Raw genomic sequence first — 16,113 nt, 5'->3', positions numbered from 1 at the left:
CCAAGTGAAAATAAACGGTCTCATGATTTCTCCAATTCTCTTAAAATCTCTCCAAATTCTCGATTCTTAAAATCTTTTTCAACCTCGATTCTCTCTCTAACCAAATAATTCTATGTACTTAGGAAGATTAAAATAATACTAAAAAAATAAATTATTTAATGAGAGAATAAATCATCATCATCGTCTGAGTTTTTTTTCAACTAATTGAGGTCGACTGTATAATTCTGATCTGTCATTTTTCTTCTGATGAAAAATAACATTCATTGAGGAAAAAAATAGTTAAATTTTTAGATTGGCTCTTTGTTAGTGTGGTGGGGTTTATCTATGAGAGGGTTTCAAAGCACAGATTGGGTTTGCTTTGTAACCAGCTCTATGTGATATTTGTACGTGAAATCTTGACATGCTAAGCACCATTATTGATCGTCCAAAATGCGTTCTCACTCTTAAATGACTCTAAACAAAGGATATACCCTCTTCGTATGCCAAAATTGGGTCTTTTTTTTTTTTTTTTTTTGCTTTTTTTTTCTAAAAAAAGTTTCTTTTTTTGCTTTTTTTTCTAAGAAAAGTTTATATAAGTTTGCAACCTTAAAATGTAAAACTAAAGATGAACCTCCAAAATCTATTGGAAAATATTGTTTTAATGCTGAAAAACCCTCCAATTGATCATCTGGACATTGAGATGTATGAATATGGAAAAAAAAAAGATTTTGAATCCCACAAATAGTGCATCTTGCAATACATTATATAGACCGTCTATTTTCAAAATTTTCATGGTTATAGATCAACTTTGCAGCTAATTATCTAGACAATCTATTTTCAAGATTTTCATATGTTTATAGATCAACTTGATTTTAACAATTTTGGAGCTTAAATTTTTATAATTAAATATGAAAATGGATTTTGAGATAATTCTAATTAAATTTACACCAAAATTACATGTTATGATAAATTTGGAGGAGCGTCTTAATTGGATTGTTTAAGGTTGCAACCTTATAGAAACCGCACCCTTTTTCTATAGCAGTGCTACTTTATTGTACAATGGTTTTAATTTCTCTTGCTTTCTCTTCCTATAGCAGTGTTACATAGCACAATGTTTTTCATAGTCAAGGCTCTAAACAATCAAAATCTAGCGCGCGCACTTTCAAATAGTGCTGAGAAATGTGGCTTCAATACTGGAAATCTTTGTAATAGCCTTAAAATATATTTTCATCTCTAATTATAAAATTGAAATCTTCAAATATAGTGTCGATTGAGTAAATCTATGAAAACTTGAAAATCTTGAAAACTTGACGGTCAAAAAATACATTACAATATGCACTATTTTCAAAATTTGAAATCCATTTTTTCTCATGTCCATGCATCTTGATATCGAGATAATCAATTTGAGGATATTTGGACATCAAAACAACATCTTCTAATCAAAATTTTGAAGTGCGCTCTAATTTGATTGTTTAGAGAGCCTTGCACTAATATAAACTTTTTTTTTTTTTTTTATACCCTTTTTTTAACCACCATATACCCATATTATTGACAGGATTAAGAGGATTGCATAACATTTACGAATACCACAAATACCTATATTCCTTACTGTTTTATGTAATAACTGGAAATTCTTAAAAAACAAACTAATTGGCGACATTTATAAATAACATATACGGGTCCAAAATTTAGACCCATACCCGGACTTGGGATCGAGTCTACCCGTCAAATCCTGGGTCTCGTCGGGTCCATTGCCATCCCTACTTAGGATCGCTATCTATGATTAAAGTTGTCATTTGCCTTGACGTTCTTTTTATGCCAGCATGGACAAAGGTAAATTTGTCATTCCTCAGTAACGAAATGCGGCTCATGTAAGCTTTAGAAAAGGGATTCGGATTTGGATTCCCACTCTTTTCTGCTCTGGCGGCAACATATATTGGCCTTGACGTAAAGTATCACCAGGAGCCACATTGTACCCATTTCACCTGTCTCTTTACTTTGATTGTTTAGACCCTTGGCTCAGTACAAACCGCACCCTCTCTATATACATAAATAATAAGAGCATTTAGTGGTCATGATACAGCGATGGTCCCACTCCCACGTAGAGAGAGAGAGAGAGTCTCATGAGCCACAAGAACGTAGAAAAGAGAGGGCTGTTTAAGAACATAGTAGATTTGTGTGTGTTGGAAATGAAAGAGGGAGAGGGAGGGCCATGGCCACAAGAGTTTTAACTATTCAGAGTGATTTACAAACGGGCCTGAAATAATACTTAAAATGCGAAATGAAATGATTATAGGTGGACATTGTAGGTTACTCAGAAACCCCTAGCTTACGGAACGGTAAATCCTAAATACTAGGCTCTTACTCAAAGTAGTGTTAGCAAAGTAGATGAATACAAATATAAATCGAGTGCAAGAAATAAAACAAACATAAACAAACACACCACCACACACAACTTATGTGGTTTATCTTGTAGGGGCTACATCAATCAGGAAGTTTAAATCCACTATTACAATGAAAATTACAATTTTGAGTTACAAGAAGTAATATATCTATCTAAACATCAATAAAAAATTATCACCGATTTTCTCTTCTATATCTGCTATCCTAACCGAGTAATATCGTCTATCAACATCTTTTTCACCGCTAAACCATTATCGAAAAGAGTATCTTGAGAGCAATTAAGAGACTTTATTTCTTTAGAATTAGAAACTTAACTAACCCAAAATCTCATTCTTCTAACAAAAGTTTTGAAGGCGGCTCTAATTTGATTGTTTGAAGCCTCTTATTTATATAGACTTTTTTTCTTAAGCAAATAGATGAGAGAGAGAGAGGAGTAAGGGACAAGTACAAAGCGTTCGTTAGATAGAGTGAGGTACACTAAGGACAAGCATGCATGTGGTAAGTGGTGGTTAGTGCTTGGAAGCTTTCTTTTCACTAATAAAAAAAGCAAAGTGAAGATGCATAAAGAACACTGACGTGGATTTTATCTTCTTGCGCTTGCTGGCCTCCATTTAAACTTCTCCTTAGTCTCTTTCCTAATAATAATATCAAGAGCCACCTCTCTCCTTCGTCACTTGATATTATTATACCAATAATAATATCAAAAATTGTATTTACATCTTTCTCTTCTTTAATTTGCAATTTGTTTCCCACAACCAAGAGTTGTAAGAAATGTAATGTAAATTTCTCCCTTTTACTCTCTCATAAGGATGTGATTCGCTGTAAAACTATTAAGGAGTTTGGTTCAGTTAAAACTGATGTAGCTATTAATTAAATTAATTAAAGTGAATTAAAAAATAAAGGTAAAAATTTATGCAAGATATTCCAAATATTTGTCGAAGAATTTTTTAGCCAGATAGGTCAAAACCAATATGTTCGACTAGTAGAATTGATCAAACAAGTTTTGATTGGTTTTTTAAGAAATCTATTTTTTTTTTTTTTTCATATTCAATCAGCCAAGATATTGATCAGCTCTCCGATCAAGGGACCAACACCAGTCAACTGTCTGACCAGTCCGGTCTAGTCTTGATAATTATGCTATCTATCTCTCTCCAATATATATATATGTTATTTGGGAAAATATATAATGAGATCATTTACTTTTGGTACAAGGTGGTCACAATTAATATTGATCATTGGATGTGAAATTAGGTGACTACATCTATTTCATTGATCAAGCTCAAAGTTTAAAAAAAAATTTCTCGAACTTTATGACACACTTAAGCTATCAAATTTTACATCAAACGGTTGTAAGTAATTGTAATCTCCCTATACAAAAAAATAAATAGTGTCATTGTATTCAATCCCTTATTCTTTTCGTATCTTTTAGTGGTAAATATTTTGGATGACTTACTCACCGCTTGAATTCAGGAAATTTAAAAATAGTCAAAGTCCTACCAAATTAAAATCGTGGCAGTTTTGTTTTGTTCCTTATGTATTTATGGGGTCTACAAGAACAAGAGTCCCGGCCGGCTTCGTCATTTAAAGATATAAAAAAGGGTGGTAAAATTTCAACATTATTTGACGTTTTCACATGAGGCGATTTTTCCCATGATGGTATATTGTTGGAGCATACTGTACACTTACTCTCTCAGCAAAAATTACTTATAATTAATAATTTGAACAATATTTGACTTTTTCCTCGAGTAAGGCGATTTTTCCCATGATGGTCTATCGTAGGAATGTACTGTACAAGTACTCTCTCAGCAAAAATTACTTGAGAATTGCTATCATACTCTCAATTTTAAATTTTATGATCCACTTTATAATCACTTGGTGATATTTTTTAATAGAAAAATAGATTTCTAGTTTCTAAACAATTAGATTTGAGTATCTAAAATTTGGACGGTCTTTTTTCGCTCTTAGAAATGTTATTTTTTGGGAGTCAAAATAGAGGGAGTATGGCTTATTTATTTTTGAGGTTGTTTAGGTGCCTTCGATAGGCAGTGCCTCTGACTGAAAATGCTTGAGTCACTTTTTAAGCTTTAAAAATGGACTGCAGGGGTGACATACGGCAAGCAGTGTGTTAACACCGATTGAAGAAAAGTTTTTATTGAAATGTTAACGAGTATGGAGCCTAGGACATCATGTTGTCCAATTAAGGATGTTAAATCTCATAAATTTGATTTTCTAAAACTACGCCCAAATAGGGTCTTACCCGAGGGAGTAAATGCACGGTATGCTCCTCCGGGAGCGTATATCTTTTGCCCCCCCAAAATGATAGAGAATTTAACTCGTATAAGTATTGCATACTACCAAGAAACCTGATAATGAATTTGCTTCCACAAAAATAATTTACATGTATAAATTTAGCAAATGTTGACAATTTGACATGTGAATTTAGCAAATGTGGGTTCACATTTGTCTTTAAAGCACCTGTGATCATTACATGCATTTAAGCATTTTGTAAGAAGTTTCAAAAGGATTTATAGACTCCCATTAACTTCTTCTAATTTTATTCTCTGTCCAATATTCTCTCACATCCTCTCTCTCATTCCTCAGCCCTTATAGACACATTATTTGTGGCACCCATCCCCCTCTCTCTCTCAATTCACATTCAGTCTTTTTTTTTAGATTGGTGGCAATTTATCGCCGGAAAATCTCATGGGTGAAGTTCCGGGAACTCGACACGTGGTTCTAGTTCATGGGGTTTGTCATGGTGCTTGGTGTTGGTACAAAATTGCCTCTCTTTTGAAGAATTCAGGCTTCAAAGTCACCGCAGTCGACCTCGGTGGTGCTGGAATAAATCCCAAAAATGCGGACTCTATTGTTTCATTCGAAGAGTACAATAAGCCCCTTATTGATCTCATATTGACAATCCCTGAGGATGAAAAGGTGTGTGTGTGTGTGAGAGAGAATGGTTTCTTTTATTTTATGAGAGAGAGAAAGATGGGTACGTTTATTTGATGAGAGTGAGAGAGAGAGAGAGAGAGAGGATGGATTCAGTTATTTGATAAGAGAGAGTGGATGGGTTGAATTTCTCATAAAATTTCTCAAAGTAATCTGTTTCCTTGATGTTTTCATGTTGGCCCAAAGCGTCCTTTTAGCTCAGTCATCGAAAACTTCACTTCTCTCTCTCTAAATGTGCATTGAATTCCTTTGTAGTGATGACTTTAATCTCTCTCTGTCTTCCTCTCTCCCTCAGAGTTTAGAGAGACAATACTCTCTCTCCTCTTTAGAGTTTAAAGTTTAGAGTGATGAAATTGATCTTCTTTTAATTTTTTAAATTTTTTGGTTTTGAAGATAATATTGGTTGGGCATAGTGCTGGTGGGTTGAGCTTAACCCATGCCACTCATGTTTTTGGGAAGAGTAAAATAAGTCTTTGTATATACATCACAGCTGCCATGTTGAGAAACGGCTTCAAGACTGATGAAGATCTCCAAGTAAGCTTTTCTCTCTCTCTTTTTTTTACATTCAATTTTCCCTCTTAATTATTGTTTATTGCACTTTATTAATAATAATAATAATAACTAACAATAATAATAATACTTAAAAACAGGGAATGATCCTGTGTATTTTCAAACGGTAGAGTCAAGGCTCTAAATAATAAAATTAGAGCCCACATCAAAAATTTCACTAGAAGATGTTCTTTTGTTACCAAATTATCGTCAAATTAATCATCTCGACATGGAAATGCATGGACATGAGAAAAAAAATAGATTTCTGGTTTTGGAAATAGTACATCTTGTAACACATTTTTGGACCGTCAGTTTTTACGATTTTCAAGTTTTATAGATATGGTCGATCCACACTATATTTTAAGCTTTAAATTTTGTAATTAAATATGAAAATTTATTTTAAAGCTATCACAAAGATTTGCAGTATTGAAATCACATTTCTCGATACTATTTGAAGGTGGGCTCTAATTTGATTGTTTAGAGCCTCGGCTCCATACCAACCGCACCTATTTTCAATACACATGCGTCTCGTAGCTTTAGCTATTGACCTTATTATATTGTTAAGGGATTGTATACAATGAGATTGGTTACTTTTGAAACAATGAGGTCACAAGTAGTTACAACCATCCGATGTGAAATTTGATAGCTTAGATGTGTTACGAAGTTCGAAAAAGTTTCTTTTAAAGTTTGAGTTTGGTCGTCGAAATAAATGTAGCCATCCAATTTTACATCTAATGTTCGAGATTAATTGTGACCACCTTGTTTCATTGTATACTTTTCCTATTGTTAATAGTGTAATTTTAGGCATAGTTGTTTTTTGCAAATCCAAGCACGTGCAACAATTTAGTGGTGAGATACAATAAAGCAGCTCTATTTGGTTGAGTACACTGTCCTTCTGCGGGAGATCACTGTATGCTTATTCCCTTGGGCAGAGGAGCTACTTGGGAAAAAAAATTTGATGGAATTTTGGGATCCAGTACTGAATGGTTATTTTAAAAAAAGGAAAATTGGATTTTTGAGTTTTTCAATTCTACCGAAAATTAGATCTCAATATTAGGATGTTGTTTTTTGAGGCAATGACAGAATATGATTTGAAAATATTCCTTTCTTTTAGGTTGATTCTTGGTGGCATCCCAAAAATATTGGGTACTAAAGATATTCTTGTCGTGGGTTTAAATTAAAGGGACAAATGAACAGTGTGCTCTAGGGGGAGCATAGAGTCGTTTGACTTTGGTTATGGGTTAATGTTTTAATCATGGGGAAATTAAGAGGATCCAGCTGTGGCTCAAGGTTGTTGGCCACAAACTCCGGAAACAAGGTCATATAGAAAAGGGTGAATGTCATTGTATACTATAGGACTTTATAGTGAAGGATGAAGTTTCCTAGGCTTTATTAAAACAAAATAAAGCCTCGTCTCAGATTCTCGTTTGGAAAACACTTTCGGCTTGAATGGAAATCTCCATGATGGATCTAAATCAATTTCTAACATTGATAATAAAATTCGAAACTCAAAACATGTTATAGATGTTGCGGACTTATGAACACTTAATTTTAAGGTGAAATAGACTGTCTAGATAATTTGTTACCATATACATGATTTTTAGAGCTTAAAATTGTCATTTTTCTTCACAACTATTATGTTCAAGCCGAGATGATCGATGTAAAGGTTTTCCAATGCTTGAATTGTATATTTTGATGATTGAGGCTTTATTTGTTTTGGTAGGGTTGCCACTCTATCAAACCATTTTCCTTTATTTTATCGCACAATACGGGCATAATTATTTTGAGCCATTAGATGTGAAAAAGAGCAGCTAAGAATGTCTTAAAAATATTGAGAAAGAATTTTAAGACTCTGAGCACTGTCGTGCACTCTATCTCCAATCACCAAATTTTCCATCGAATGGCTAAAAATAATTTTGACATTTTCACATCAATAAATAAAGGGAGTGGTTTGTATAGAGTCTAGGCTCTAAACAATCAAATTAGAACCTACCTTCAAATAGTATCGAGAAATATTGTTTCAATATTAAAAATATTTGCGATCGCCTTAAAATATATTTTCATCTTTATTTATAAAGTTTAAAGTTTGGTCCAAAAATACGTTACAAAATACACTATTTCCAAAACTTGAAATCCATTTTTTTATCTTGTCCATGCATCTTGATGTCGAGATGATCATTTTGAGGATATTTGGGCATCAAAACAACCTCTTCTAGTGAAATTTTCCTGAGAGGCTCAAATTTAATTGTTTAGAGCCTCGGCTATATATAAAAATTTATCATAAATAAATAGTCAAATATTTAATTTGCAACAAAAATTAGCTAGACTTAGATCTAAATTTGGAAAATTGAATGATTAGCTCTAAACATTGACCAAAAAAAAAAAATTAACGTGCTGATCCATGTCAGATTGCATATCTGGATTAGTTCAAATCAATGATCAAGATAATAAAACATTGGAAAAGCTAAAAAGAAAAAATAAAAAAAAGAAGAAGAAAGGGAATTAAAAAAAAGAGAGGGGACCAGATAGGTACCAATTCCTTCTCAAAACCAGGTCAATTATTAGTGGTCCGAGTTGAGATCGGGCAACCGCGATTTTTTAATATTGGGTGTAGTATTTAATGAGAAGGTAATTTGGTTAGTCAGCGGGATAAGGGGTAATATGGCCCTTTTATGGTTGTAGGTTTTTATGGGAATATTCGTTTTCTAAGTACTATAGATTCTATGATGTAAGCCACGTTATGATTTTATGGACTTTTGTATGGCCCACAACCACCTTGAAGAATTTTGTAGTACTTTCATAGAAAAAGAAAATTTTGTGGCCGAAACAAACGATTATGAATTTATGATAATCCATAATGCAAATATGCAACATTAGCCTACATAACTTTACTTACTTACAAGCATGTTTTTGCTCTTCCAACCCTAAATATGATGTCCAGAAAACCTGGCGCTTCACCTTAATTTGTGGAGAAGATATCAGACAATTGAGCCATGTTTCAGAACTTTAGATGAATGTTTCAACTTTCAAGAGAGGGAGGGGGCTCAGGATCGGGAATTGCTGATACATATTAGAATTGGTGGTTAGGCGATCAAGGTCCCTCTCGAGATGTTTGAGAATATTTTTTTAACCAATTTTTGCCTATTTGGATCGTTGATTTGGACCGGTCTAATGGAGGGCCTATTCACTTTGACGATCCAAATTCTCAAACATTGAATGAGTGTGAACCAATGTCCAAAAAATCTAACCGGCCTAAGAAATCGGCCAATGGCCGGTTCTGAGTAACTGGTAAACCGGCCTGTTCAACCGGCAAAAAGTGTTAAAAAATAAAAAATACAAAATAAATCTAAAAAAATATAAAAAGTATGCTTACAGAATGATTAAACATCACATCCAAACGAATTTGAAAATCAGTGAAAATTTGGATTTTAAAAATTCGATTTATGCCCAGGGGTAATTTTGTAATTCCTAAAAAAGAGGGAAAATATAATAAGAATTCATTGCCAAAACACTTTCCAATATTTGCCAAGATAATAAAAACATTAAAAAAGACACTACAAACAAATCTCTTTTTTTTGGGATTTTATATAATCTTTTTAAAATACCCAGCCCAAACACCAAAAACGAGCCAAAATCGAATCGGCCAGTGCTCGATTCCAGTTTGACCGGCCAGTTCCAAATTGGACCAACCGAGTTTGCAACTCTGGTGTGAGCAACTGGTTTTATGGGGTTTTATGTGGCCAAAGCTGCTTAAAATCACAGACCCATGCACAATGCAATACAATTTGATGCGTAGATGTACCATAGTTACTGGGAACACCCAACTAGGGTGGCGCTCCGGGACCCAGATCCGGCACTTTGTGGCCGGCATCTCATTTGGAACTCGTTTTCAAGTTTTTGGGAGCTCGCTCCTAGTTTTAAGATTCTCGATCCTATTCACAATGGAGCTCGCTCTCGGTACTACACGGATCTCACTCCCACTATCCCATGGAACGAGTTCCCAAACAAATTAGTTCCCTGCTCCCAGAATTTTAGGATCACAATCCCTTAATTTTCAGAACTTCATCCTTAGGGAGGATACCACCATGAACAAAAACATAGCCACCCACCATTAAAATAGTAGCATTATCAGCTGAAAAATGCAGAGAAATTGGGCCTCCAGGACTCAAAGCAGCTATTCGAACCTTAATTCCAGATGGGTAATTTTTGGGTACTCCATTAAAAATGTTAATTTGCTTTTCCAATCCCTTATAAATATTTCTCATTTGAATTCCTATAGAAAACCAGTTACCCCAATTCTTGAATTCGTCAAAGCCAACTTTTATAACATACATGAAATCTCCTTGTATATTCACGCTTTTATGGTTTCCTTGTAAAATTAACAGCTTCCTATTTGATTTCTCTTCGTCCTCCTTGAGTTTTTCTTAAAAATAAAGGAGCTTGAACTTTTCTTCTCGTCTATCAAAGATATCACCAAGCTTCACAACTGTGGAGTTGCCTGCAATCTAATGAATAGGTTTTTATCGAAGATTTTTTCAGAGCTTGTTTGGCCCTTTGGAGATCGCAATGGAGGTCCCCAACTACTAGCAAGCGAGGTTGAGATGTGTATGTAGATTTTTGTTGCTTTTGTGCTTTCTGAGGAGAGAGAAAGAGTCCACTCACTGTGAAGTCCGACGAATGTGTTCATGAAGTTAGAGATATAGTGGGGCGCTTTGGCAGATGGGTCTATTGGATTAGGGGTGCGGAGGTTGAAGAGGTAGTGAATGTGAAGAGGTGGTGAATGTCTGGTCAAGAGAGAGAGAGAGGAGAGAGAGGATAGGTGGAGATTGGCTCCAAATTAAGTGGAACACAATCCAACCTTGAATAAAGCTCGAACCATTTCAAATAGGAATGCATTTTTCTTAGATGGGGGGCACGACTCAACTTTAAATAGGATCCCATTCCTGTTGTCTATGGGAGCATGATCCTAATGAACATGGGAACATGATCTCATTTTACATGGAACACGTTCCCGTTAAATAAGGACTTCGATCCGAATGCATCGGAATGTGCTCCATGTTCATACGGGATTTCGATCTGCAACATTTATCCTCACCAAAACTCGTTTCCCGAGCTCCAAAGCTTTAGGCAACCCTCGATCAGATACTCCCATTCTCGGAACCGGAGCCGTTCTCGCTTTCGCTCCCGGTAACTATGAGATGTATTGCACCATGTCTGTGTTACCACATCTGGCACTCTTCATTTGCATGGGAAGGCATATTTAACAATAGGGATGGCAACAGGTTGGGTCCAGCGAAGTAGTATTAAGGTCTAGGATTTGGACCCAGAGCCGATCTTTTGGGTCCAAAATTTGGACCTATACCCGACCCTTCGGGTCTCGGGTCTGGTTGGTCCATTGCCACTCTCTGACTATGAGCTTTTTTCTTCTTCTTTTTTTTCCCTTTTCTTAACCGTCATATACCCATATTATTATTAGCAACATTTACAGTATTGCACGACATTTATGAATACGATTATATACCCACATTCCTTACTGTTTTATGTAATAACTGGAAATTCTTATGAAACAAACGTATTGGCAGCATTTATTAATACCCACATAGCATATGCCCATATCATTCGCGTCAGATAGGGGTCAAGTCCGGCTGGACCCAGACCTAAACCCGAATGGTATTCGGGTCTAGATTTTGGAACCAGATATTTTGGGTCCAAAATTTGGATCCAAGGTCGGGTCTTCCCGTCGGGCCCCAAGTCTAGTCAGGTCCATTGCCACCCCCATGCAATGACACATAATAAGTTCTTTTTGTTCATATGTTTTCTTGCAGCACCAATTTTTTTGCTCTACATTTTTCAAAGCGTGAAGTTTCTATGAGGTGCACACCTTACACGATACAAGTAAGGCACAACTCTACATTTTGCCTGAAGATGTAATTTTTATGACGAAAGCCTTACGATGGTTCAAAAATTCATGTTCAACCCGTAGTATGAAATTTAATTTTTTTTTTAAAAAGTAGAAATCGTTGAGAAATTTTTTTATGCGGAGCAGCGAACTCACTAGCCCGCTCAATCACGAACATCTATCTTGATGATAAACTTCCACAACTAAAGATTCCTATCCAATGGATAGGACACCTTTTTTTTTTTTTACAGAAGTGCTTTAAAATTTTATTTTATTTTATTTTTTACATTCATGATCATCATAATGTGGATCATGGATCTCTAGAAATTTGGATCCAATATCTATATAAAAAATAGGTGTTACAGGGAGCCCACACGAGAATAGTATGAGTCCTCCCAAATCCTTGATATAAACACTTGAAAACGTTTAAAATAGATATTACAAAATATATTATTTTTAAGACTTAAAATTCTTTTTTTTTAGATATATATTTTTCGAGCATGAAACATCTCGATGTCGAAATGATCTAATAGAAGGTTTTCCAACTTCGGATTACTCTTTTCTATAGGATTTATGAGGTGCACATTACTTTTATAATATATATTATAAAAATTGAAACCTTATATAAGCTTTTTCCTTTCTTGATCTCTCTAGCTCTCTGCCAAATCCAAATTATCAAATTCTAATAATAAAGTTCTCTTTAGAAATCTCTTTTATGTTTTACGGATGTCCTCATTTAAAATATAAGGGTTAGGAATAAAAGCAAGAAAAAAGAAGAAGAAATTAGAATAGCCATTCATGTGCTAATTATTTCTATTAAAAATAAGAATATCCACGATAATATTTAGCTCGTATAGAGCGTAAGGAAAAGTTTGAAAAATATTAGATAGAAATTAAACTGCTACAGAAATTATATTTACTTACAAATGAAATAAAAAAAAAAATATTTTATTAAAAAATATTTTAAATATTTCATCTAATCTGTCACCACAAGCATTTTGCGAGGCATGTGCCATTAGCTAGCTATAGTAGAAACGCTTGTTTTCACTATTCCCATTTAAATATTGGTAGAGTTATGATATCTATTACCGCCAACCATGATTTTCCATGGAGTAAAACACATGGGAGTAGCCATTCCCTTTCAATAAATCCCACAATATTAAAAGCATAAATATCTTGTCAATCCTTATTTTGGAGAGATTTATCTTAGAATCCACATTTTTTGTTGATTTTAATTTTAATTTTATGATATTTTTCTAATTAAATTTTGTATTATGTTAATACCACAGTCCGCTCCGAGCATGGCAGATGTGGCCGACTTCAAATTTGGGCTTGGGCAGGATCAGCCTCCGACGAGCGTCATTTTTAAGCCTGAATTACTACGAAAAAGTCTATATCAATGCAGCCCAGAAGAGGTAATGCCTTAGGATCAATTTTTTTCCCAAATTTATTTATTTTCAATTTGAAATTATAGGTCGTTTAACATTTGATAATTAGGAGCATTTTTTTTTATTATTTAAAAAAAGCTTATACAAGGCGGCAACCTCATCAGTTTCAAAAGGGTTCTAGTAATCGACATTAGTAATTTAAAATGAATGGTTTAGATTTAATATTGTCCTAAAAAGCATGTCCAATCTACACTGTACAACTAAAAAATATTGTATATAACATTGTAATCTTATATAACATTGTAACTTTCTACAAATACGGTTGCCACCTTATATAATATTCTTTTTCTGTTAACTTTATTTATTTTATCCATTTATTTCTATTCGGGAGCCTACCAAATAGAGTTAGATGTGTATAATTCTCCTGCCATGGAACACTTTATCATACGTTATTACAAGAAAATGCACGTCACTTTAGATTTGGAAATAATCACCAGTATATGTTGCCATACCCTTTGTTGATGAGATCAACCCTAGCTTTATATCTTTGTTGATGGAAAAGCATCTCCTGGGCTACTGGTAAACAAAAAGATAACCATGTGATTCTAAAGTAAATCCATAAATTTTTGTATCAAAAATATAAATTAATTGTCGGTTTTGTGCTCGAGGAAGTAAATGTATAGTGTGCTCTCATGGGAGTTGGACTGTAAGCATTTATTATGTCTAGGAAATAAGCCGGGCAGCCCAGTGTCTGGCTGGGAAAAGCTCGAGTCCGACCGCTAGGCTACCTCGGCCCCAAGACTGGCTCAAGGGGCCAAGGATGGCTAAGCCCCTTTTTTGTCTTTTGTACGCTTTCTTTGTTCAATTCTACATGGCCCTTCCGGCCTGATCTGAGCTAGGGCTAGACCTGGGCTCAAGCCAAGGCTGACCTGCCTTGGCCCAGCTCTTTGCCATCCTTACTGTTTGTATGTAGGGCGATGATTATCCCTTTTTTATAAGTTCATGACAATGATTTTCCATGGAATCCAGGACTGCACCTTGGCATCCATGCTCCTGAAGCCAGGGCCACTGATGGCTTTACTCACAGCAAAATTTGAAGGGGAAAATTCAGGGGAGGTTGATAAGGTCAACCGTGTTTATATAAAGACTACAAAAGATGAAGTTTTGAAGCTAGAAAACCAAGAACTGCTAATTAAAAAATGGCCACCAAATGAGGTCATGTCCATTGATACTGACCATAGTCCATTTTTCTCTAAACCCAAAGAATTACACAACTTGTTGATCAAGGCCTCCACTATGTATTGTGACTAAGATACTCAATGAAGGGTTTGTGTGTTTTGTTTATTTATTTCTTGATGTTGATCAAATAAACTCACATTAAGAGTAATGAATTTGGTTACTATTATATGGTAGGGAGTGGATTAAGATTGTTGAGGATTGGGATTATGTAAGTAGAAAGGGGGCCTAGGGGTCTCACATTCATGGGCCTTTTTTATTGTTTACATGCGTAATAAAAGGAAACTCTCTTTTATTATTTATATGTGTAATAAAAGGATTGAACACATAATCAATCAATCTCTCTCTCTCTCTCTCTCTCTCTCTCTCTCTCTCTCTCTCTCTCTCTCTCTCTCTTGTTTACATGAGTTACAAAAGGATTGAACACTCCCTCTTGTTTATGTGTGTTCTCCCTTGTTTACATGAGTAAGAAAAAGATTGAGCTTTCTCACCTGTTTATATGAGTAATAAAGGGACCTCTCTCTCTATAGGTAGAGTTTGTATCTCTCTCTTGTTGGTCATGGATGGAAGCTGCCCTATATTCATTACATACATATTTAGTACAGTATGGGAAGTATAAAATTGGGCTTCTTATCTCTTGAAGAAGTCACAATCATCTTTGGCCTTCAGATATGAAATCTAGGGGCTACATGCATATCATGGATCTGTGCTCAAAGCCTTATGATATATATATATATATATATGATAGTGGTTTGTATAGAGCCGAGCTCTAAACAATCAAATTCGAGCCCACTTTCAAATAGTATCTAAAATTGTGGTTTCAATGCTGGAAATCTTTGTGATAGCCTTAAAATATACTTTCATCTTTAATTATTAAATTTAAAGTATCAAAAAATAGTGTAGGCTGAGCAGATCTACGAACACTTGAAAATCTTACAAATTGACGGTAAAAAAATTCGTTATAAGATGTACTATTTCCAAAACTTGAAATCCAATTTTTCTCTCATGTCCATGCATCATGATATCGACTTTGACAATGATTGTGTATACTTTTCCATACATGCTAATAGTAAAGATCAAATTGTCTTTTCTCGAAGGACTTTGACACACTAATAAAAAGGAGAAATTAAGATGGAGAGAAGACAGTGATATGCTGCAAGTGTCCATACATTTGGCAGCAGAGTGTTGTGAAGCATCGGGTACACAATGATATTGGGCGACCAAAATGCAGCCTCTAATGCTACTCCCAAGCGTCTCTCCAAGAAACTTTCACAATGATTGTTTGTGTATACTTTTCCATACAAAGCTAATACTAAAAATCGAATTGCCTACGCTACGCCTTCGGCTTTACGGATAAAAAGGAGAAATTAAGATGGACAAAAGAGACAGTCATGTGCTGCAAGTATCCATACATTTGCTTTGCTAACAGAGTGCTTTCAACTATCCGGTACTTTTCCATACAAAGCTAATAGTGAAGATCAAATTGCCTTTTCTTGAAGGCCTTTCACACACTAATAAAAACGGAGAAATTAAGATGGACAGAAGAGATAGTCATGTGCTGCAAGTGTCCATACATTTGCTAACGGAGTGTTGTGTTGTCAAGTATCCGGTACTGGGCAAGGCAACGAAAATGCACCCTCTAATGCTACTCTCAGCCGTCTCGCCAAGAGACTTTTGCACTGATCTTGCATACTCTTTCACACAAGCTAA

At 34.9% G+C, this 16,113-nt stretch overlaps 1 protein-coding gene across 5 annotated transcripts; it reads left to right on the top strand.

Moving 5' to 3' along the window:
• The first annotated feature begins 4,814 nt into the window (after nt 1-4,814).
• Nucleotides 4,815-14,742, top strand: LOC110007199 (methylesterase 17). 5 transcript variants are annotated; one of them, XM_020666837.2, is made up of 4 exons: nt 4,836-5,316; nt 5,725-5,865; nt 13,069-13,194; nt 14,197-14,742. In XM_020666837.2, exons 1-4 carry the CDS (start codon nt 5,086-5,088, stop codon nt 14,476-14,478), a joined length of 780 nt encoding a protein of 259 aa, XP_020522496.1. In that variant the 5' UTR covers nt 4,836-5,085; the 3' UTR covers nt 14,479-14,742. The 5 variants fall into 5 exon arrangements, with proteins under 5 accessions (XP_088731147.1, XP_088731148.1, XP_088731149.1 ...); XM_088875021.1 differs by lacking the exons at nt 13,069-13,194; nt 14,197-14,742 and adding an exon at nt 10,410-11,668 and having other exon boundaries at nt 4,815-5,316; XM_088875022.1 differs by lacking the exons at nt 13,069-13,194; nt 14,197-14,742 and adding an exon at nt 10,420-11,668 and having other exon boundaries at nt 4,820-5,316.
• The last annotated feature ends 1,371 nt before the right edge of the window (nt 14,743-16,113 follow it).

The sequence above is a fragment of the Amborella trichopoda genome, chromosome 8 (genome assembly GCF_054954075.1).
Source record: "Amborella trichopoda isolate Santa Cruz 75 chromosome 8, AtrichopodaSantaCruz75HAP2 v2.0, whole genome shotgun sequence".
In the NCBI taxonomy this organism is placed as follows: Eukaryota; Viridiplantae; Streptophyta; class Magnoliopsida; order Amborellales; family Amborellaceae; genus Amborella; species Amborella trichopoda.
Note: the sequence above shows the minus strand (reverse complement) of the source record. Positions and strands in the feature narration are given on the sequence as shown.